The sequence below is a fragment of the Tursiops truncatus genome, chromosome 9, assembly GCF_011762595.2.
Source record: "Tursiops truncatus isolate mTurTru1 chromosome 9, mTurTru1.mat.Y, whole genome shotgun sequence".
Classification (NCBI taxonomy): Eukaryota; Metazoa; Chordata; class Mammalia; order Artiodactyla; family Delphinidae; genus Tursiops; species Tursiops truncatus.
The window spans coordinates 72,935,435-72,959,273 of NC_047042.1; the positions used below are offsets into that span (position 1 = coordinate 72,935,435).

At 35.3% G+C, this 23,839-nt stretch overlaps 1 protein-coding gene across 1 annotated transcript in view; it reads left to right on the plus strand.

The window, feature by feature from the left end:
- Nucleotides 1-23,444, plus strand: part of CAPZA2 (capping actin protein of muscle Z-line subunit alpha 2) — a 56,873-nt gene extending 33,429 nt beyond the window's left edge. Inside the window, exons 4-10 of the mRNA XM_019924982.3 lie at nt 6,558-6,621; nt 10,777-10,983; nt 12,452-12,531; nt 15,614-15,692; nt 17,785-17,856; nt 21,237-21,299; nt 22,017-23,444. Coding sequence (XP_019780541.1) covers nt 6,558-6,621; nt 10,777-10,983; nt 12,452-12,531; nt 15,614-15,692; nt 17,785-17,856; nt 21,237-21,299; nt 22,017-22,157 — 706 coding nt within the window. The 3' untranslated portion in view covers nt 22,158-23,444. The remainder of the gene's footprint in view (nt 1-6,557; nt 6,622-10,776; nt 10,984-12,451; nt 12,532-15,613; nt 15,693-17,784; nt 17,857-21,236; nt 21,300-22,016) is intronic.
- The last annotated feature ends 395 nt before the right edge of the window (nt 23,445-23,839 follow it).

A 23,839-nucleotide genomic window follows, 5' to 3' on the forward strand; every position in this document is an offset into this window, starting at 1 on the left:
CACCACATTTTGTTTATCCATTCACATGTCAGTGGACAGTCGGGTTGCTTCCACCCATTAAGTATTATATTAAAGTACATAATAAAAATCAGTTAACTTGATATCTTTGACTTTAGTTATTAGTTTCTGGGTGAATGGCCTCTTATTCCTAAGTTCTTTAAACCTTTTTAAGTTATTTATATACCCAACTAAAATTAGTTTTCTTTACAATAGCATATAGCATGTTGACAAAAGTCTTACGGAAGTAAAGAAGACATACAATGTTTATGAACTTGTAACAACAGTACTTTCATTTATTGTGTTGTTCATCGTTGCTTGTTTCCTCTTTAGTTCTTCTAGGTCCTTGATAAATGTTTCTTGCATTTTCTCTATTCTATTTCCAAGATTTTGGATCATCTTTACTATCATTAGTCTGAATTCTTTTTCAGGTAGGCTATTTCCTCCTCATTTGTTAGGTCTGGTGGGTTTTTGCCTTGCTCCTTCATCTGCTTGTGTGTTTTTCTGTCTCCTCATTTTGCTTATCTTACTGTGTTTGGGGTCTCCTTTTTGTAGCCTGCAGGTTCGTATTTCATGTTGTTTTTGGTGTCTGTCCCCAGTGGCTAAAGTTGGTTCAGTGGGTTGTGTAGGCTTCCTGGTGGAGGGGACTAGTGCCTGTGTTCTGGTGGAGAAGGCTGGATCTTGTATTTCTGGTGGGCAGGTCCACGTCTGGTGGTGTGTTTTGGGGTGTCTGTGGCCTTATTATGATTTTAGGCAGCCTCTCTGCTAATGGGTGGGGTTGTGTTCCTGTCTTGCTAGTTGTTTGGCATAGGGTGTCCAGCACTGTAGCTTGCTGGTCGTTGAGTGAAGCTGGGTGTTGGTGTTGAGATGGAGATCTCTGGGAGACTTTCGCCGTTTGATATTACGTGGAGCTGGGAGGTCTCTTGTGGACCAGTGTCCTGAAGTTGGCTCTCCTACCTCAGAGGCACAGCACTGACTCCTGGCTGCAGCACCAAGAGCCTTTCATCCACACGGCTCAGAATAAAAGGGAAGAAAGTAGAAAGAAAGAAAGAGGATAAAATAAAGTAAGATAAAATAAAATAAAGTTACTAAAATAAAAAATAATTTTTAAAAAAGTAAAAAACAAACAAGAAAAACCGGATGGACAGAACCCTAGAACAAATGTTGAAAGCAAAGCTATACAGACAAAATCTCACACAGAAACATACACACTCACAAAAAGAGGAAAAGGGGAAAAAAATAAATCTTGCTCTCAAAGTCCACCTGCTCAATTTGGGATGATTGGTTTCTATTTAGGTATTCCACAGATGCAGGTACATCAAGTTGATTGTGGAGACTTAATCCGCTGCTCCTGAGGCTGCTGGGAGAAATTTCCCTTTCTCTTCTTTGTTCGCACAGCTCCTGGGGTTCAGCTTTGGATTTGGACCCGCCTCTGCATGTAGGTCGCCTGAGGGTGTCTGTTCTTCGCTCAGACAGGACTGGGTTAAAGGAGCCGCTGATTCGGGGGCTCTGGCTCACTCAGGCCGGGGAGAGGGAGGGATACAGATGTGGGGCGAGCCTGCGGCGGCAGAGGCCAGCGTGACGTTGCACCAGCCTGAGGTGCGCCATGCGTTCTCCCCGGGAAGTTGTCCCTGGATCCCGGGACCCTGGCAGTGGCGGGCTGCACAGGCTCCCCGGAAGGGAATTGTGGATAGTGACCTGTGCTTGCCACAGGCTTCTTCGTGGCGGCAGCAGCAGCCTTAGCGTCTCATGCCCAACTCTGGGGTCCGCGCTGTTAGCGGCGGCTCGCGCCCGTCTCTGGAGCTCCTTTAAGCAGCGCTCTTAATCCCCTCTTCTCGCGCACCAGGAAACAAAAAGGGAAGAAAAAGTGTCTTGCCTCTTCGGCAGGTCCAGACTTTCTGCCGGACTCCCTCCTGGCCAGCCGTGGTGCACTAACCCCTTCAGGCTGTGTTCACGCCGCCAGTCCTCTCCCTGCGAGCGGACCAAAGCCCGAGCCTCAGCTCCCAGCCCCCCCCCACCCCCGCCCCGGCGGGTGAGCAGACAATCCTCTCAGGCTGGTGAGTGCCGGTCGGCACCATCCTCCGTGCGGGAATCTCTCCGCTTTGCCCTTCGCATCCCTGTTGCTGTGCTCTCCTCCTCGGCTCCGAAGCTTTCCCCCTACGCCACCCGCTGTCTCCGCCCGCGAAGGGACGTCCTAGTGTGTGGAAACCTTTTCTCCTTCACAGCTCCCTCACACTGGTGCAGGTCCCGTCCCTATTCTTTTAATATTTGTTTGTTTGTTTATTAGCTGTGTTGGGTCTTCGTTTCTGTGTGAGGGCTTTCTCCAGCCGCGGCAAGCGGGGGCCGCTCTTCATCACGGTGCGCGGGCCTCTCACTATCGCCGCCTCTCGTTGCGGAGCACAGGCTCCAGACGCGCAGGCTCAGTAGCTGCCAGCTCACGGGCCTAGTTGCTCTGCGGCACGCGGGATCCTGCCAGACCAGGGCTCGAACCCGGGTTCCCTGCATTGGCAGATTCTCAACCACTGCGCCACCAGGGAAGCCCCGTCCCTATTATTTGTCTCTGTTTTTTCTTTTTTCTTTTGCCCTACCCAGGTACGTGGGGAGTTTCTTGCCTTTTGGGAGGTCTGGGGTCTTCTGCCAGCGTTCAGTAGGTGTTCTGTAGGAGGTGTTCCACGTGTAAATGTATTTCTGATGTATCTGTGGGGAGGAAGGTGATCGCGTTTTACTCTTACGCAATCTTCCCCTCCCCCCCCAGTACTTTCAAAGTAACCTTTTCCTCTGAGTTCTCTGTGGTAATAAATGTGTAGGTTGTTTCATGTAGGTGCAAAAATTAGTGAATTTTTTTAAAGTTAAGGAAATGAGAAACTTCGTTTGTTTTTTGTTTTTTAACATCTTTATTGGAGTATAATTGCTTTACAATGGTGTGTTAGTTTCTGCTTTGTAACAAAGTTGTTTTTTGAAAGAAGAGTTTTTCCCCTGCAGAGTAAAGTTTAATGAAGGTCAGAAAAATATTCATAATTATATAAGTGGTATGAAACAGTTACACATTTGAATAAAAAATGATGAAAGCATTGAAATTTTATTTGTCCAAAGGAGTATTTATCTGATGACTGTTACATTTAAATAAATTGGAGTTCTTTTTAAAATAATTGGAATGTGAGCTATATTTCTCTTTTATTATGAACCAAATTTCAGGGACAGTCTTGGTCCGTGTTTCAAGAGGTATATACATTAAATGCCTGATATTCTGATCTTTTAAGGAGATTAGTCTTTGAGGAAATCAGCACCTAATGATAAAACAAGATGTTTATAGTATGACCTCAAAAAACATCAAAACCTTCAGTAGAATCTTCACGTTTTCTTGCATGTTGTTATAGTCTCAGTAAGTGATTGCTAACTAGATGAACAAGAATAGAAAGAATTGATTCTTTTAGTTGACTTCAGTGGTGGTCTTTGTACAGAAGAATTTCTCAAAACTCTTTGTTCAGATTCATTTTGCAGACATCTGAAGTTATCTGTGAAGTACAGAAATACACCTTAAATCATTGATTGACTTTAGAATTATATTACTCTGGTTCACAGTGTCCTGTCTGTGAAATAATTTTCAAACAAACATGCTGTTACCCCCATTGTTCACTTGACTTGGTTCTGAATTACTTCTGAAATACCTCCAAACCTGGTTTCATCCTCAAAAGATAATGTATCACCTGTCATTGAGACTGTCCAGACCTATATAACATAAGCTTGGAAAGCATTATAAAAACATTTAAAATGTGTCCTAGTGGCAGTTTCACCAGAGTAAGTGCATAGCCATAGTCCTATTGCTTCTTCAATTGCAGTTTTTGATACTGAATTTCTTTTATACAAGTACAGCTCCTTCTGTGTACTTCTTTTCCTCCATTCTTCCACCTTTTTCCTGTTGCTTTAACTCTTTTAATTTTAAATTTATTTTTGAGAAATTCCTCTTCCTGTCTTTTTGTAAGGGGGGGGGGAAACATGGCTATTCTTAAAAGTGGTTCTAATGGGACATCTTTACTGAAGGGCATAAAATTCAGTGTATTTCATAGTAAAATTAGGCATACTGAAGACTTGGTACTCTCAAGTCTAGAAAACTTTGAAATATCTAGAAATAGCCTTTTATTCAACAGACATATGAATGCCAGACTTCACTGTGATGATGAGACAAATAAACCTCTTAGGGATTTTCCAATGGGGAGTCAGACATGTTGAATTTCTGGCCACCTGAAATAAAATATAGAGGCATACCAAAGACCTTTGGAGCCCAAAGGAAGAAATTTAAAATTTCTATTTAGAGATGGTTTTTGAGCTAAGTTTAAATGATGAAAGCAATTCAAATAGTAAATAAGAGAGATGATGTGGAAACACATGGTGAAAAGTATAAGATGTGAATGACTAATGGTAAAGGGTATAAAAAAAAAATCTAAATACAGGAACAGGTGACTTAGAAATGGGTGATTGGGCTACAGAACTCTACAAGGGCAGAGAAATTATTGTTTTCACTGTGTCTAATAGAGTGCTTAACACCTAAATATTTGCATGGGTAGAGGGGTAGGTAAATGGATGATGAGTGGGTAAATGGAGTAAGTTTTCTGAACTAGAAGGGACTTGGAAGTCATCTAGTTCAAACCCGTCTTTTTTGTGGATATGGTAAGTGGGGCCCATACTAGCTAATATCAGGGTTCGAACAAAACCTAGATATTCTGTAATCTGACTCCGAGGTTAATGAGTACCTTTCCTGCCATACTGCGTAATTGTCACCTGTTTAACTTGCTTTGAGCATTTAAGATACAGTTTTACTTATTTCATATTCATTGTCTTCTTTTCAGATTTCCTGTTCTTACCCCGCTCCCAGATTATAGATGAACGGGGTTTGATATGAGCAGTAAAGGACCCAAGACCAAATTACTATCTAAATTTATTATTTAAATATGTCTTTTACTGGAAAGGGAACCCTAAATTCTAAGTGATTTAGAATACTTTTTAATCTCAAACATACTTTTGAGATAAATTCATTTAAGGGATAGTAACTGCCTAGGTATGCTGGGGCTATTCCTAGGAAAATTACAGTTTTAATGAATAAAGAAAATCTCCCTTTCCCTCCATATGTTTCTATATTTACCCCCATCTTTTTTTGACATGCAGTGTCAGGAATTTGACAGCTAGGAATTTAATCCTACTTTGCTGTTTTTACATTTACTAGTCTCCTGTTAACTCATCAGTAATGCTTTGCTCAATCTCCTCTCTCGAGGAGATTCAGTAGCTAACACCTAAAAATTCAGTGGACATGTTACCATCCAGGGTAATCTGAAAAGCTTCCAAGTAGATTAGATTTAGAGATGTACTCCTAAATTTAAAAATTCTCAGTATCTTTCCTAGTAAGTGGAAGAAATTTCCTAGGTTATAGACTTAATAAAATACAGTGTGATCTTTATTTTTTAGGTAATTTTTTTGTGCTATGAGAGTTTTTCCTACAAATGTATTATGTAATTATGTAATACATTATTCTTTACTCATATGAGAGTAGAGAGAGGCTTTATTCTTAGATCTATCTCGTCACCATTTCCTAGTTCAGACTCTCAGCTGTTCTAACATGAATGTTTGCCTAATGATAGCCCAACTGCTTTTCTGGCTCTAGTTGCTCCACCACCCAATTGTCATATACACTGCTGCCAAATTAATCTTCAGAAGTAGTTCGCGGTTGTCTTTTCTCAAAAAGCTTCTGTAATTCTGCTTTGCCTCCCAAATGAAGTAATTTTTCCATCGTACAGGGCCTTTCAGTTGAAGGCAGTAAATATAACTGAACACCTGCTATGTGCCAGGCATTGAGCTTGGTGCTTTCTATGATGTTGGACTTAACCTATCTTCTCCTCTTGTATTTTGCTCATCTTGGTCCCTCTAATTGAATTACTCTTCTCATCCCTCCAATTTCTGCAAGACCAGAGAGCCTACCTATTATTTCAAGGCCATTTCTCAGTATCACTTCCATTATGATATCACCCCTGATTCTCTTTTCTTCTTACCCTTGCCTCAACAGAATGTAGTTTTTAAAAATATATATTCTCTGTGATGTTTATTGGTCATTCTCTTATGGTACTTTCTGCTTTGTGTTATATTATGTTTATCATAGCTCCTATTCAACTGTAAGCCCTTTGATCTGTCTAATTACTCTTTGCATCTCTCACAGCACCTACTCTGTTTCCCGGTATGTTGTATACTAAATGTTAGTATATACTTGAATAGTTGGATATGTCTTATAAGTGGCTAACCTTTACTTTCAGGGTTTTGAAGGAAAGGACTGATTATATTTACTGATTTAATTTTTTTGCTAAGCATTGAAAGCTGGATGTCATTCTCCAGTTTTTAAAAAGCCATACCTATATAATATTTATACCTAATATAAGATCAGTAGTAGAGAATTACATTTTTATTTAACTTGCCATGTGCAGTGCAGGAGACTTTTATTTGACAGTGAATTGTTTGTGATTTTTTTGAGAACATTAAATACGTAATTTTAAATAATTGACCCTTTTCTTTTTTAGTGCATTTGCACAATATAACTTGGACCAGTTTACTCCAGTAAAAATTGAAGGTTATGAAGATCAGGTATGTTTCATATAAACACAGGATCTGATATTCTTTATTTCATTTATAATGGTTAGTGTATCCTGCAAGAATTGTGAAGTGGTATGTTTAAAGGTTAAAAAAAAAAGCGTTCATTTTAATCATAGCCACTTAGGAGCAAAGTAATTGAAAATGTAGTTTCTTTTGTTGAGACCAATAATGCTATTAGCAGAAAGTTCCTTTTAGAAATATTCAAATGTAATTATTTTAAGATTTTAGAAGATAATTGCTTTAAATCTACTTTCTTGTTTTTTATAGGAAAAAAATCAATCCTATATTAATCCAAAATCTAGAGTTTATATTAGTAAGATTTATGTCATAATTTAGTTGCTCCGGAATTCTACAGTTCTTCATGTGAGTAACTTAGCATTTAGTAATTATTAAATCTTTTCTTTCCAAAGTACAAGTTGGACTTGCTAAGCAAAGAAAAGCCCCAAAAGTCACTAGCATTCTTAGTTTTTATTTTTTTGGTTTAAAGTTACTAGTAATTGAACAGTGATTGTGTTTCTATAATGCTTACATGAAGCACAATTTATATAAAACAATATGAAGAAGGAACTGGAGGTAAAACATAAGAGAGAGTAGTAACAATTAGTTCTCAGTGGCAAATTATATTAAAGCTTGCATTTGGCATTATTCATTATGTAATATGTAGTCTCGTAGTTATAGGGGAAAAAGAAAGACCAGACAGAAGATGACTTATAACTGAAGGGAAAAAGTAAACGTGGGTAGGTAGGTAGGTAGATAGATTTATGCATGTGTGTATACACACACATACATATAAAGGCATGTAGTGTTTCATTTCATGAAGCTCTTAATTTTTTTTCCTTGGGAGATTTTGTGTTTTTGATTTTTTTTTTTAACTGTTATAAACAGTGCTGTACTGAATATCATTGTACCTCTGGGCACATGGACCATTGTTTTGTTAAGGTAAATCCCTAAAAGAATTGCTGGATCCGGGGATGCATCCTTTTAAAATGTCGGATAGCTCTCAAACTCATTTTATGAACCTACTGTAATTTTAATACTTAAACCTAATAAATGTAAAACAAAAAAAGCAAACTATACTAATCTCACATATGACTATAGGTTTTAAAACTTTAAACAGATATTAACAAACAGAATCCAGAAATATATCAAAAGAATAATATGCCAAGACTAAATAGAATTTATTACAGGAATGCAGGAGTGGTTCCATGTAAGGCAATATATTGCTCTTATCGCTTAATCAACAAATAAAGAGAAAAACCTTATGATACATCAATAGACAGTGAAAAGGGATTTGAAAACTCCAGCAGCTAATCCTCATTACAAAAACCCTAAGTAAAATAGGGATAGAAGAAAACCTCTTAAATATAATATACTGTTTAACGAAAAACAGTAGTAAATATCAAACTGTAAACACTAATATAATTTTAGTTAACATAGAAAATTAGCCAGGTATGTCAACTTATCACCATTATTATTTATCATAAATGGAAGTATAGCAAATAAGACAAGAGAATGAGAAGTCTTAAAGCTTTGGAAAAGAACAGAAAACTCTTAGGTGACATGATTTATATATTTAGAAATAGTGAGAAACTCCCATAAATTAACCTCCCAACCAAAATAACCTATTAGACTTAACAGAATTTTGTGAGATGGCTGAATTTAAGGTAAGTGTACAAAATGCATTAACTTTCCTCTATTGTGGCAAGTAGGGACTTACACTAGTAGTGGTTGGAGGAGGAGGAGTTTCATTTTAAATAGTGGTAATACTGAACATAAACCTTAACAAGAAATGCATAGGATTGTGAAGAAAATGGTGGTTATTTTGAAACACATAAAACAGGTTCTGAGCAAATGGAAGAGCACGCTGAATTCCATTTTGAGGTAGAAAGTTAAATTATTTAAAAACAAAAATATGAATTTAATGCAGTTTGATTAGAATCCTGATAGTTTTTTAATTGGTCAAAATTTTCATAAACTTTATGTGAAAAACATGCTTGAAGAAACACAAGAAAATGTAAGAGTGGTGAGAGACAATTGCATTGCTAGATAGCAGAAGGTGCTTTACAACCAATGTAAAGTCAAATCAGCGTGGTATTGTGTAGACAAATAGATCAATAAAGCAGCATATCAAGCCAGAATTTAGTCCCAAAATATATGAATATTTTTATACATGATAAGGTTATAATTTAGACAGACATATAATAAAGGGTATTGGTACCACTGGTTTCTGTCAACTACATATGCCATATAGTTAAACCAGTCCTCTGTCTTACAATATATAGAAATAAATTTCAGGTGGATTAAAAATTTGTAAAATGACTAGAATTTTAGGAGAAAAGAGTCTACATGTATAATTAAGGGCAGAGGAAACCATCTTAAATAAGACTGGAAACCCAGAAACTATAAAAGAAAAGATGGACATTTTGCTACATATCAATTATTTTAACTGTAGAATAAAACAAATACCTCAAATAAAGGACTCTTATAAATTAGTAATAAAAAAACCCACCCAGATGAAAAATATTAAAAAATATTTGCTCACAGAAAATGGCCCACAAACTTGGAGATATTTAGACCTGTGAGCGAGAGAAATATAATGAAAGTAATGAGATATATTTTATACTCATCAGACTGAACAAAGATCTGTATACCTGTTGATGGTGATAATTTGAAGGGAAGCATCTCATATATTGTTTGCAGAAATGTAGATTGTCACAGCCATTTCTGGAAAGCAGTCTAATTATGTATTAAAAATTAAAAATATACAAACCCTTTACCTACTGTCCTCACTGCTGAGAATCTATCTAAGAAAAATAGAAGCATCCAGTGGAAATAGAAACATTAGTATGTTAGAATATATGTACAATAATACTTCAACATTTTTAATGTGCCTGTCCCTCCTCCCAAAAAGAGAACAGCCTGGAAATAAAGAGATGGTCCAACAGTAGTGGAATGGCAGAATAAATTGTTATACCCACATCATGGGATAGTATGCAACCATGAAAAAGAATAATGAGAGGTTTACCAGTTGACTCTGAAGGATTTCTATAAAGTGTTGATGTTGAAAAAAGCCAGATGCAGAAAAATATGTGTGCATTTTCGTTCCATTCTTGTAGAACAGTGGCCAATAAAAACCCCTGGATGTGTGTGTATGTATATATAGATGTGTATGTATTTATCTGTGTAGGATAATATGACTGAAAAAAATTCAGAAGGGTACATCCTGTGTTTGCATAATTTACATCAAAGGGGTGGGGGAGTCCTGACATAGGTATAGAGTCAAAGATTGGAAGAGTCGCATGAGAAGGAAAAAGAGTGAAATTTTTTAAAAGAAAGCACAGAACGTCAAATTTATGCGTGTATAATTTAAATGCACGTAAATGAAGAAATTACATTTGTTAAAATTTGGAAGTCAGTTGAAAACAACTGTCAGTGATTATCTTAATAAAAACAAGCAGCAGGCACTTAACAGTAGATGAGATTGTGGGCCCAGCAGTAATGTAGGACACACTGAAGAGGATTCTAAGTGGATTAAAAACATACCCTTGGGGCTTCCCTGGTGGCACAGTGGTTGGGAGTCTGCCTGCCAGTGCAGGGGACACGAGTTCGTGCCCCGGACTGGGAGGATCCCACGTGCCGCGGAGCGGCTGGGCCCATGGGCCATGGCCGCTGGGCCTGCGCGTCCGGAGCCTGTGCTCCGCAGCGGGAGAGGCCACAGCGGTGAGAGGCCCGCGTACAGCCAACAAAACAAAACAAAACAAAACATTCACTTGTAACCGTTCTCAGTGAAGGTTATTACCAGTTCCTTAGTTTTGAGGAGCTGGAGACTGTCCATAGTTCTCAAAAACAAAACAAAACCTGACTCCAGTAGGGTATTAGACAATGGATTTTTTTTCCCCCACCAGGTAGCTGGATGTTATATTGGGAGAAAATCAGATCCACTGATCTGAGCTGCATGAGAGCAGCCTCATTGTCTTTATAGTCTACTCATTTGAAGTATTATACTTGGGCCATATAGTTAAACCAGTTGCTTGGAATAGAATTATTTTATAGTTTTAAGGAAAAAGTTCAAGTGAATGTATAATATATCAGTATTTAAATGCTATTTAAAATTTTTTTTTCCCAAAATCCATTGCATCATTGAAGGTATTGATTACAGAACATGGTGACCTGGGAAATGGAAAGTTTTTGGATCCAAAAAACAGAATCTGTTTCAAATTTGATCACTTAAGAAAGGAAGCAACTGATCCAAGACCATACGAAGCAGAAAATGCAATTGAATCTTGGAGAACTTCAGTAGAAGCTGCTCTGCGAGCTTATGTAAAAGAACATTATCCAAATGGGGTCTGCACTGTAAGTTATCCAGTGTGCACTTTTTTCTTTTGTATTATGTAAATATGACAGTGATTTTGTGATATCTTGAAATTTATAGTAACTTACAGAGTGGACATTTTATAATTTAATATTCCCTTTTTTTGAAGTAAATATTTCTAAGAATGTTTACTATTTTTTTCAAGAAACTTTAAATAGTAAATGTATTATGATAGTCAAAAATGGAAAAATGGTTGTACCTTGAATTAAATCCAAGTAGTAATTCTCATACATTGATTTGAGGAACATGATATGATGAGATTCTTTAATTTCATGTTCATGACTCATCTCCCTAAGTTTACATCAAACTTCTTTTCATTAAATTACAAAACCTTAGAACAAATAAAATTATTTGGAAGTGAACTCTTGTCCTCGTGTGTTTTATAATCAAATTTCTTAAGGTTTTAAATGTGGTTCTTTCATAGGTTTAACCTATTTTTTATTTTCAGGATAAAATATGATAGAAAGTAGGAGTACTTTTTTTTTCTTTCATAGCCTGTGCCTAGCTATGCTTTTTAGTCCCCCACATTTGTGTTTCTGTGATCTTCTCCATAGCCAGTGATCTTTTGAAATGCAAATCAGATCATGAAATCTCCTGCTTGAAATTCTTCAAAGATTTCGTGTTGCACTTAGGATAGAGTCCAGGCTTCTGAACGTGGTTTTCAAGGCCCTGTGAACCTGGCCTCTGCCTACCTCTCCAGCCTAAGATGACCATACATCCTGGTTTATACCTGCTGTCCCAACATAATTATTAGTATTACCAATAGCCACCTCATTTCACTCAGAAGATTCCTGATTAGGACAAAAATTCATATGGTCGCCTTAAGTATCTAGCTCTCAATAATTATTTGAGAAGTATAGCAACATAACCTAAAATACCTTACAGGTTCTTTGAATTATAACCGTGTTGATTAGGATTATTTTGGAAGAATACCTCAAGAATAAGGTGGTGAGGTTGAGTTAGAGGGTCCTTACTTGTTCCCAGGGGATCGAAAGACAAATTATTCATTACTTTTTTAAAGCAGTTGGCAAGAGGTGAAATAACATCACCATACCATTGCAGGCATTCTCTTAGTGAACTTTCTTAGTTGTAAGTAAATTAACTTTCTCACTTCTATCTCACTACTTTTTTATTTTAAATGTCTAGAGAAATGGCAACCCCTGAGATTGTGGGATGTTTATGCATATTTTGAGAGTACAGTTTTTTTTTTCCAATAAATTGTACTTCATTAATTGTGAGCTATTTTATGATTCACTAAGAATCTGTGATTAGGTGTACATATTTAAGTATTTGTTTCTCTAGCTACTGTATTGGAATGATGACCTACTTTGTATTCTTTTATATGTTCTTGCCAAAATGCTGTACAATTTTCAGTATTTTGTAGATGTTTAAAGTTGGACATTCTGTGGCCCTAAATTCACTCTTGTGTTTATTTTCTTTACCAACAAGGTATATGGTAAAAAAATAGATGGACAGCAGACCATTATTGCATGCATAGAAAGCCATCAGTTTCAAGCAAAAAACTTTTGGTAAGTTAAAAATTTGTGTATTGGGGAATTTTGATACTGCTTATTCTCTTTGTAGTTCTTTATTGATTGGGCCTATACCTTGTTTCTGTATAATTGACTAAGAACAATATACTATAAAACTTCAGCCTTTTTATATAAGAAAAATATCTGTTCCGTAATCAACCTGATCTTTCAAAGGTGGCAGTAAATCTATTGACACTCAGTGAAAAGAAGGTGGGAGAGCATGGGGTGTTTTTAGACTAGCAAGCAGCATTCTGAGGGAACACGCGTGCCTGTGAGCAGACCAGTTGGCAGGCCCATATGCCCATTCTGTGAAGGGGTTGTTCCTGAATGAGACTCACATGGGGGAGGAAGGCAGATGTACTTACAAAGTGAAGAATGATCGCGTTTTGGTACGTGAATTTGGTGACTCTGAAGTAGATGTTTTCGTGTGGATTGCTTTCTGCTTGGTTGGCCAATGTGAGGAAGTAATGATATGTTTTGTCCAGCGAGGCAAATTACAGTCATGCCTTAAAATTTTTATACAAATCATTTGATTATCCCTTGTAAAAGTCCAGCTCCCCAAAGCACTGATTTGCACTTTAACAAGTTGTTGGGCCTTTTTATTCTTAGACAAGACTATTTCTGAGATATCTCCTGTTATAAAATTCTGTGGCTCTCCAAGACTTTATAAGTTCAGAATTGAATGAAATCTTTACTTTTATCCTCCCTTTTGATAATACATTCTAAGGCCATCAGAGTAAGTATGGTCATAGTGTTTACCTTTTAAGTATATTAGTCTTTGACTTGTTAGCTGAGTTGGTTGGTGGTGCTGTTAAGGGTAGAGTAGCAGGTATCAGTAACCCCTGTGGACCACTTTGGTCTATGGCCCAAGGTTGCTCCACTACTTAACCATCACAGGAATAGAGGCAGGTTACAGGAACTTTTGGAGGAAAGAGATCCATTATCACTGAAGGAAAATAAATTCTATTTGTAAACATAGGCCTTAATGACAAGCTGCAGTTTCCTAAATATTCTGTTGTATTAACTCACTTGTATGGCCTTGATATAGATGTAGTTTCTCCATTTTTGGCCTAAAAACTTGTAGCATTAATTTACCAGTATCCTAAGAAATAAGTCTTCACAAAATTGCTATTAATTTGTGCTGTTTGTGCCAGGATATATATAATAAAATCAATTTTGTTGGGATTGAACTCGTTACTAAGTTTTAGTTTAAAATATATAAATATATATATATAAAATAAAATAGTAAATTTACTAGTTTTCAGAAATACAGTTTGAGTGTTAGCATATATAAAATGAAAATGATGTCCTTGAATTTTCTAGTCTGTTTCACTTCACATATCTGAATTTTTTTTCTAAACTACCACTATGAACATTATATCATTGAAGCTAAAAATCACTTACACTTTTTGGAAAAGATAATTTTTTATGACATTCCAAAGTGCTAGACATCACATATCACAATAACCTCAGTAAAATCTAAATATTTTGGTACAAGGAAATTACTTCAGTTCACCTCAAATGCAGATAGCATAAAAATCACAAGATTCTAGTCATGGTCATTTCTTAGATTTCACTAGGGACATTCTTTTCTTGGTCTCTGCTGTTTCCCTAACATCTAGCAGTATTGAGGGCTCAATAAATGTTTGTTGAATAAATACACATTTCTAATTAAAGCATTAATAGAAGAGAAGGGAAGAATATAATTAAAGGCTAGGACATCTTGACTGTTTACTCCATTGATGAAAGAAAGGGTACTGTCTATGCAGTGCAGTTTACTATTACTATATAGTAATGCCTTTGGAAGGATCTTTTGAAATAGCTCTCAAATTGGTATGATTACTTGATTTGGAATTCCTTTTTTCTTTTTTTTTTTTAATTTTCACGATCAGTGGTGATATATGTATGTTGTCACTATAAATCAGAAATGTGTATGCTTAGAACTCACCAGTGCTTGATAGTAATACCTAAATAAAAGGAATAACTTCTTTTGGAATCATGAAATAAAAATGAATAGATCTAAGTTCTTTTTCCAGTCAAGCTTCAATGGATAATTTTGGCTAAGTCACTCAAAATCAAAACATGTTATAAAATTATCTTTTATTTTGTAGAACATATACATTGTTCTAATAATAGTACTTTTCAAATGATAAGTGTTAACTTTAAGTATGAGAGTGCTATCATTCTGCAGGTTTTTGTGATTGGGCAGACTGCAAGAATATTGAAGGGAACCCAGAAATAATTCTGTAGCAAAGCCAGTATAGTGATCCATTAGCTCTGTGACTGTTTTAGAAATATATACTGTTTTAAAAAAAACAGGTATAAGTTTACATATCAGAATATGTCTTTAGTATGCAAAAGAGCAAATAGAGGTCAGAAGAAAAGGAGTTGCTATGAAAAGGCTGTCAGGAAAAAATTAGGATAAAATTAATTATCTAGGAGACAAAAATGAATAACATGCCTGTTGCTTGTTTGTAATGTCACTTCACAGTTTCTTACGATTAATCTGTATCAATTTTATACCAAAACTCATTTTGGGATCTAGGAGGAGGATGTATGTGCCTTTTATGTGGAAACTTTAAGTCTAAAATTGGAAAAGGGAAAAAAATCTGATGCTTATAACCCTTTAAAGCCCTTCTCTTTCCAGATATCAAAATTTCCTTAAGAATATTGCATTACTATCTATTCTTTTAAAATTACAGGACTTTGTATCATTCACTGGATGGTAAACTTGTGAAAGCCCCTGGTAATCTGAACATTTATTCAGATTTTTCTTAATTAAAGCGTAAGTCAGAAAACTGATGTAGTTTTGAACTGTATTTTAAGCCTTAGCTTTAGAGTTCTGAGGTTACATCCATTATATAGGTCATTTTTTATCAGCAGGATGAAGATTAAATGTAGCTCATAACTGAACGTAACCTCTTGATTCTTTTGAATATTTCAGGGATTAAAAAAAAGAATGTCCAGCATCCATTCCCCACACTCTCTCATACTGTAGCGTGAAATTTAAATCTGGAACTTAAAATTTATTCAAATTATTTTCCCTACCTTATTTATAGCGGCTGTTTTTATTTTTAAGGAATGGTCGTTGGAGGTCAGAGTGGAAGTTTACAATCACTCCTTCAACCACTCAGGTGGTTGGCATCTTGAAAATTCAGGTATGAAATAAAAAGAATTTGCTGATCTCTAGATGATTCTGAGCATAGAAGCAGCTAATTCATATGTTTACATTTTCATAGTACTCAATAACTGTTTCTTTTCCAGGTCTTTGTTTTGAGGTAATGGGAAAAACAAGTAGTGCTGATTTCATCTTTTAAATAACCTTGCAGTTCATTTCCTAGTCATCAGAAATCTGCAAGGATAGCTGACAGATTCTAAAAACACAGCTAAAATTAGATGCTACCATTTGGTCTGCTCTTCATACAATTTGTTCATCCAAGCATCTTCTGAGTTTGAGTTGTGCTGTTCTGTCTTTTGAATTGGAGTGGAGTTGAGTGAGGTATAATATTAATATATGTGTGTGTATAGATGTATAAGTATATATATATGTTAACACATGTACATACTACATATATCTTAAGTATCTTCTGTACTCATATTTGGCTTCTTATATGAAACCCACTAGAATTGACTCAGTGTAAGCTCAAATGTTTCTATAGAAGAAATTTGATAACTAAGAGGATTTAAATATGAATATTACTAAATAAGTTAAAGAAGAATACTGACTAATTTCTTTGTATCTTGGATCACTTATTTATTCAATACATTTGTTGCTTAACTATCATGAAAGGTATTATGCTAAGAGCCATAAAGGAATAAAAATGAATCAGATGCACTGGTCTATCATTTGACTCCAGCATACATTATTTCTAGTCTTTTATCCTATTACTTGTATGTCTTGGTGTGGCTATCGTTTAGGGGCTAGAAAATAGAGGTTATGAGCATGGATTCTGAAACCAGACTGCCTGAGTTTGAATCCCAGCTCTGCCAGTTATTAGCTGTATGACATCAGGAAGTCATTTAAGCTCTTTCTGTTTCCTCATCAGCTAAAAAAAAGAAAACAGCAACAATGAAATAGCTCATGCAATTTTTTGAAGATGAGTTAATATGGGCAAAATGATTAGAACAGAGCCAGACATAAAGTGCTTATTGAATGGTAGCCATTATTGTTGACATTATTTTTTCCTTCAGTTAGGCCTCTAGCTCTCACCTGGATGATTTCTGAGATGTGAGATGTGCCCCTGTTGGGCCAGAGCTTGTTGAGAGCCAGGATTGACTGGTTCTGTCTTCAGCACTTGGCATGATGCCTGGTTTATAATGGTTACTTTATTTTGTTGATTGGTTGGACCCTTTGCCATCTCCTAATCCACTTTTTTACATTGCCATCAAGAAAGGTGATTTTTAAGAATTTAAATCTGGTTATGTTACTTGCCACTTGAGACAATTTTAGTGGTACACTCACCTACTAGATAGTCCAGACATATTTGCATGGCATAGGAGGCCCAGGGTTGACTCGTCACCTACCTGTATATTCTGCCAGCCACAGCTCCTACTCCCCAAACTCGCACACATTCCAGTCCTAAGTGCCTGCAGGCCTTTCCTAAAGTATGCTCTTCTCTACTAAGCTCAGTTTCCTCACCTTCCCTAGTTTGTTAAACTCATTTTACTAAGCCCAAGTACAGTGTTACCTCTTTTCTGAAGTCCTTTTTTATGTCTCAGAGAGAGTCTGGAGTATTGCTAATGTACTTTGTACATACCTCTTACTGTGTTGTGTTGAAATATGAGGTCAGGGGCTGTCTTTTTAAAAGCTTTGTGTCTCTAGAACTTCCTGTAGTAGCAGTCATATATAGTAATCACTCAGTTAATGTTTATTGAATAAATTCATGTCTTTGAATTTGAGGAATTAAATGGTTGGTGGAAATACACAAAACAAGAGTGGTGTTGGGAGATAATACTGTGAGTTTGATTTTGGAAATCTTGAGTTTAGATACCAGTAGAACATCTATGAGGTAGAAATGTGCAGCAGTCCAGTCAATGGAGGGCTTGCCTGAGTAACTGCAGGAACTGCTACCTAGTTCCTCGCTAGCCTAAGGGCAGGAAGAGGCTCGCTGGAGTTTAAGGTCAGGAGCTCAGTAGAGAAGACTAGGTTAGAGCTGAAATCGGTAGTCATCTGCATTGATGTGATTGTTGAAGCCATGAGGATCTTGATAACTCCTGTAATATGGTTTCTGTAATTTCTTTTTCTAATAGGTTCATTATTATGAAGATGGTAATGTTCAGCTAGTGAGTCATAAAGATATACAAGATTCCCTAACAGTGTCTGTAAGTAATTAATTCCAAAATAAAATTTAAACAACCTAATACTTCTATACAACTAGAGCGGTTTTGGAATTAACATTTTAAGTAGTATTTCTGCTTCAGATTAAAGTGTTTTCAGATAGATTAAAGATGGTAAGTAATTGGAAATTGGTACCTAACTTTTTTTTTAGCAGCTTTATTTAAAGAGATACAATTCACATACTATTCAGTTCACCCATTTAAAGTATAAATTTTTTTTTAAATTATTATATTAATAGGGTTGTACAACAGTCACCACAATGTAATTTAGAACATTTTCATCCTCCAAAAACCCTGTATCCATTAGCAGTCGTTCCCCGTTCCCTCCCACCAGCCCTTCCCCCAAACCCCTCTCAGCCCTAGGCAACCATGAATCTACTTTCTGACTCTGGATTTTCCTGTTCTGGACATTTTATATAAATGGAATCCTACAATATGTGATTTTTTGTGACAGGCTTTTTTCACCTAGCATAATATTTTCAAGGTTCATCCATGTTAGAGCATGTGTCAGTACTTCATTCCTTTTTGTAGCCAAATAATAATCCATATACCACATTCTATTTATATATTTATCAGTTAATGGGCATTTGTGTTTTCTACTTTTTGCTGCTGTGAACCTTTGTGTATACTGTTTTTTTGTGTAGACATTGTTTTAATTTCTCTTTGATGTATACATAGCAGTGGCATTGCTGGGTTGTATGGTAGTTCTTTGTTTAACCTTTTGAAGAACTGCCAGACTGCTTCCAGAGTTGCTGCACTATTTTTTCATTCCCATCAGTTGTATATAAGGTTTCCAGTTTTTCCACATCCTCACCAAAGCTTATGTCTGCCTTTTTATTATAGCCATCCTAGTTGGTATTAATTGTATCTTTTTTTAAAAAATTAATTAATTTATTTTTGGCTGCATTTTTGGTTCTTCGTTGCTGTGCGCGGCTTTCTCTAGTTGCAGCAAGCAGGGGCTACTCTTCGTTGCGGTGTGCAGGCTTCTCATTGCTGTGGCTTCTCTTGTTTTGGAGCTTGGTCTCTAGGCACATGGGCTTCACTAGTTGTGGCACTCAGGCTCAGTAGTTGTGGCTCGTGGGCTCTAGAGTGCAGGCTCAGTAGTTATGGCGTAAGGGCTTAGTTGCTCCACAGCATGTGGGATCTTCCTGGACCAGGGATTGAACCCATGTCCCCTGCATCGGCAGGTGGATTCTTAACCACTGTGTCACCAGGGAAGCCCCTGTTAATTGCATCTTATTGTGATTTTTATTTGTATTTTCCTGATGGATAATGATATTGAGCATCTTTTTGTGTGTTTGTTGGCCGTTTGAATAGCTTCTTTGGAAAAATGTCTTTTCAGATCCTTTGTCTATTTCTTAATTGGACTTGTGTTTTTATTGTTGTTGTAATTGTTGCTTATGTATTCTGATAGAAGTCCTGTATCAGATATATGATTTACGAATATTTTCTCCCATTCTGTGTGTCTTTTCACTTTCTTGGTAGTATCATTTGCAAAACAGAAGATACCAGTTTTGATGTGGTCCAGTTTATTTTTTCTTTTGTAACTTATGCTTTTGGAATATTAATAGAAACCATTGCTTAACCCAAGATCGTGAAGATTTACTCCAGTGTTTTCTTCTACGAATTTTATAGTTTTAGCTTTTAAATTTACATCTGTGCTCCTGTACTTAACTTTTAAACCGTATTGTATTTTTTTTCTCTATTTGGAGTATGATTTAATGAAGTTTTTCTGAAGTTCAGCTTTCAAATTCTGGAAATTTTGAACTTGGTTTTTTTTCCCTGCAGAGGTCTTTTCACACATTCTTCTCATTGAACATGCAACTATTTCTTTGCAGAATTTTTTTGTCCCAAAGATATTATAATATGTTAACAGTGACATTTCTGATGAACATTTGTTTATCAAATGTGTTGTATACCTAAAAGCATTAGTATATTATAAACATCAACTGCTAATATTTAAAATTAGCTAACTTACAAATATTTTTAAAACTTTATTTTTAATTTAAGAAAGCATTTGGGGCTTCCCTGGTGGCGCAGTGGTTGAGAGTCCGCCTGCCGATGCAGGGGACACGGGTTCGTGCCCTGGTCCGGGAAGATCCCACATGCCGCGGAGCGGCTGGGCCCGTGAGCCATGGCCGCTGAGCCTGCGCGTCCGGAGCCTGTGCTCCGCAACGGGAGAGGCCACAACAGTGAGAGGCCCGTGTACCACAAAAAAAAAAAAAAAAGAAAGCATTTGATTTAATGTTAAGAAACATGTGTGAGTGTGTTAGGCCAGATGCTACCTGAAAAGAAATGAAAGCTGTGGGATTTTTGGATTTTCTTTTCTTTTTTTTTTTGGTTTTTTTCAAGTTTTCATTAGCACTTAGGTGATTTCTGCTTTCTTGCTAAGTAGTATTCTTCTTGCAAAATTGCCAGGAAAGATAATTACTAATGTCTGGTCTCCACTCAATATAGTTCTATATTGTGAGTATATGTGTAATATTATTTGTGTAACAAGATACTTAGTATTCTTTGAGGAGTTTTACATTGAGTAAAGAGTCTTCCTAAGAGAGATTTGTCTACAAAATTATAGACTGTGGAGTTGTGAGATCTCGTCATAGTAATTAAACTTGACTAATATGCCAATTTGTACTGAGTGTTTTAGGAATTACCTTTTCACTTTATCTTAGAGGATTTTCATTGTTGTTTTACTATTTTTGGATAGAAAAAATGTACCCATTATATAAATACATATGTAAATATATATAAATAATATACGTAAAGTAAGGTGTTAGATAATTTTACGTCAACAATTGTTAACTTTTAGTGTTAGGAAAGAAGCAAAGAAATGCATTATATCGGAATAAAATTCCAATATAAAATTTTTTTTTTAAATTTTTTCCAGAAAATATTTAAACACTAAAAAATGCACCTTAAACTTTAAAATATGCTTTTTCTAATTGGTAATATTTTTTAAATGTATCATTATGATGGTAAATATTGTTCAGTAAATATTTAGCAATATAGTCATTAACTAGAAATCTGTGACTAACATCTCACCCGTAAAGATTTTTGAAATGCTGTTAAGTGTTATAATTGAATTTTTCATCAACATGTACTATTAAGATTTCGCTTTCCTTAACCAGTGAAACACTAAAGCCGTGCTCATTCTGTAGACTTTTAAAACATTTTTGCCTAGTTCCCCTTGAATTTAGAATAATTGATCTTACAATATTTTCCCTTTGTCATAATATCCATCTGTGTTATTTATTAAATTATAAGAAATCATTAACCATACATCTATTGACATACCTATTTAAAAGTAATAGTGGTGTAGTTTTAAATTACTATTTTATTTACTTTTGATTTTATTTTTCATTCAGAATGAGGTGCAAACAGCAAAAGAATTTATAAAGATTGTAGAGGCTGCAGAAAATGAATACCAGGTATGATTTTCAAAAATATTGTATAATCTATATTTGCTTGTAAATAATGGCACTGAAATTTTAATTTCAATCATAAGCCTGAATTTTTTCATTGTTTCACTATAATAAGATACAGTCTTTTTTGTGTGTGTTTTGTTTGTTTTAGTTCAAGGGCAAACTTGTGAAAATGTAGCTAAAACTCAGTTTTAGCTAACTGTAATTTCTGAGTATTGGTCAAAATAGGCCAAGATTTTAAGTGGTTATTTTGTTTCTGATTGGAAATTCTACTTTAGGAGGTATTTCCCAAAGCATTTGGATTATATGTGATCTCCTTAGATCATATTTCATTTTGTACTCTTTTACATTCTTTACCAGCTTCTAAATTGCACTCTTGAATTTAAGCATTTAATTTGTGTATTGGACACGTTTCCACTCCTTGCAAACAGTAATTTGTGAAATTGTTCTGAGAGAAATAGTAAAATAGATCCAAAATGAGGACACACAGATAGTAAATATAATTCATAATTTCATTTTATTAAATTTAATTATTCAAAATGATTATAAGCTTTTAGCTGCTTTTATAAATAGCTTTTAAAACCATATTGGGGTTTTTATTTGGCTTTTTAAAAACAGTGAAACAGACTGCTTAAACAAAGATGTTTCCTAAAACATCTGTGTGTTTTATACATTGTTGTGTTCCTTTTATTTCTTTAAACTTTTAACTACTGTTTTTCATAGACTGCCATCAGTGAGAATTATCAGACAATGTCGGACACTACTTTCAAAGCCTTACGTCGACAGTTGCCAGTTACACGCACTAAGATTGATTGGAACAAGATCCTTAGCTACAAGATTGGCAAAGAGATGCAGAATGCATAAGATGAACATTGCATGACCGGATCATTTTAGTGTCTTTGCGTTTTAAAAAAAATCATTGCAAAAGTATTCAGAACTGTCAAGCTACCCAGTCAGATGGGCTGTTGCCATTTAAAATCACTGTAATTAATTAGTTTGGTTAGAGCACAGAGCTTAGCTAATCAACCGTTATTTTTTATTTCTTTTGTTCAAAGAAGATTGAAAATCAGTTTAGTTTAAATGTCTTTTACTTTCTTTTATGCCTTTCTTTCTTACAATGAAGACATGATTCCTCTAGTTTAATGTCAGAAGTTTTTTGAAGTGTTTCAAAAATATTTTACTTACCGTAACCCTAAAATTATTGTCTTTTGGTTTATGAAGTGGGTAACTTTTGATATATGCCCAGTTCTTTTTAATGGGGTCAATAATGGACATTCTAGTTTAAGGTGGTTGATGGATTTAGCCATATATGCTGCTAAAGAAATTGTCTGCCTTTTCCCCCTTACCTCTTTCATTTATGTAAGATTGAGATTAGAGGGAAAGCATTTTCTATATCAATTGTGTTTAAACCTTTCAAGAAGGTTATTTAGCTAGCTTAGTGTTTAACTAAACTTTTTTTAAAAAAGACCAAGGTCTAATGCTGTTTTGAGATTCTGAATTAAATGAAAATACTTATTTCAGAAATGCATTTAATGCTTTTTTCTTGTGACAGTTATGCAAATTAGCTTGGATTCCATATGTCCCTGAGTTATTTTTATCATAAAGCCACAAATGTATTATAACAAGGCAAATTGTAATATATATAATCCTGAACTCATGACCATGTCTCAGTTTATTTTTTTCTTGGATTAAAAAGTACTAAAATTCAATGTGACATTAAAATGAAATGAGAACATTTCATTTTATACTATTTATTTGAGTATAAAAATCACTTACCAGTGAATCATATATACTATTTTAAAATACTTTCTTTGGATATTTGTGATTCTTAACTGGTTGTAAATTAGAAAAGTTGGGAGTACATGTGGTGTGCAGTTAAGTCTAAATTTTTCCATCTTCCTATGCATCATAAGCATGTTTGTAATATTTTAAAAAATACATTTACTGATGGTACAGGAATTTCAAGCCTGTGGTGAATGTTAGTATTTACTATAGGGAGGGTGGATTTGTGGTTTCATTCAGTTGAGTATTGCTTATTATACTCCAGTGGAATCCTTTCCTCACATACTCCTGCGGATGTCTGGGCCTGGAAGTGTTTTTTTAAAAAACACCACTTTTATTTTGTACAATAAAATATTTCATTAGCTTGAATTGTATAGATTTTAAAAATTCTCTCAAAGCATGTTGTTTAATTTCTTTTTAAAACTCACAGTTGGGCTTTGAAAGCATTGAGAATATAATATGAAATTATGACATTTTTGGTTAAATCATTTTTTCTAGTTTTAAAATACAAGTTTTGTCATATTGAGATTCTGGAAGAAAATGAATTAGCAGTATTAATTATTCTCGTTTTTAAAACACATTTTCAAAGGTCTGATAATGATTCTGAACTAAACACTAGGTGAATCTTTAATTGATTAGCTTAATCGTGTCAACTGGGCTATCATGGGACTATATCCCCTGAAGGTAAATCTCTTTGGCTCTGTTTTATGACCTAGAATGCTGTTGTAAAAATATATGTAATTGTTTTTATTTTATTTTTTATT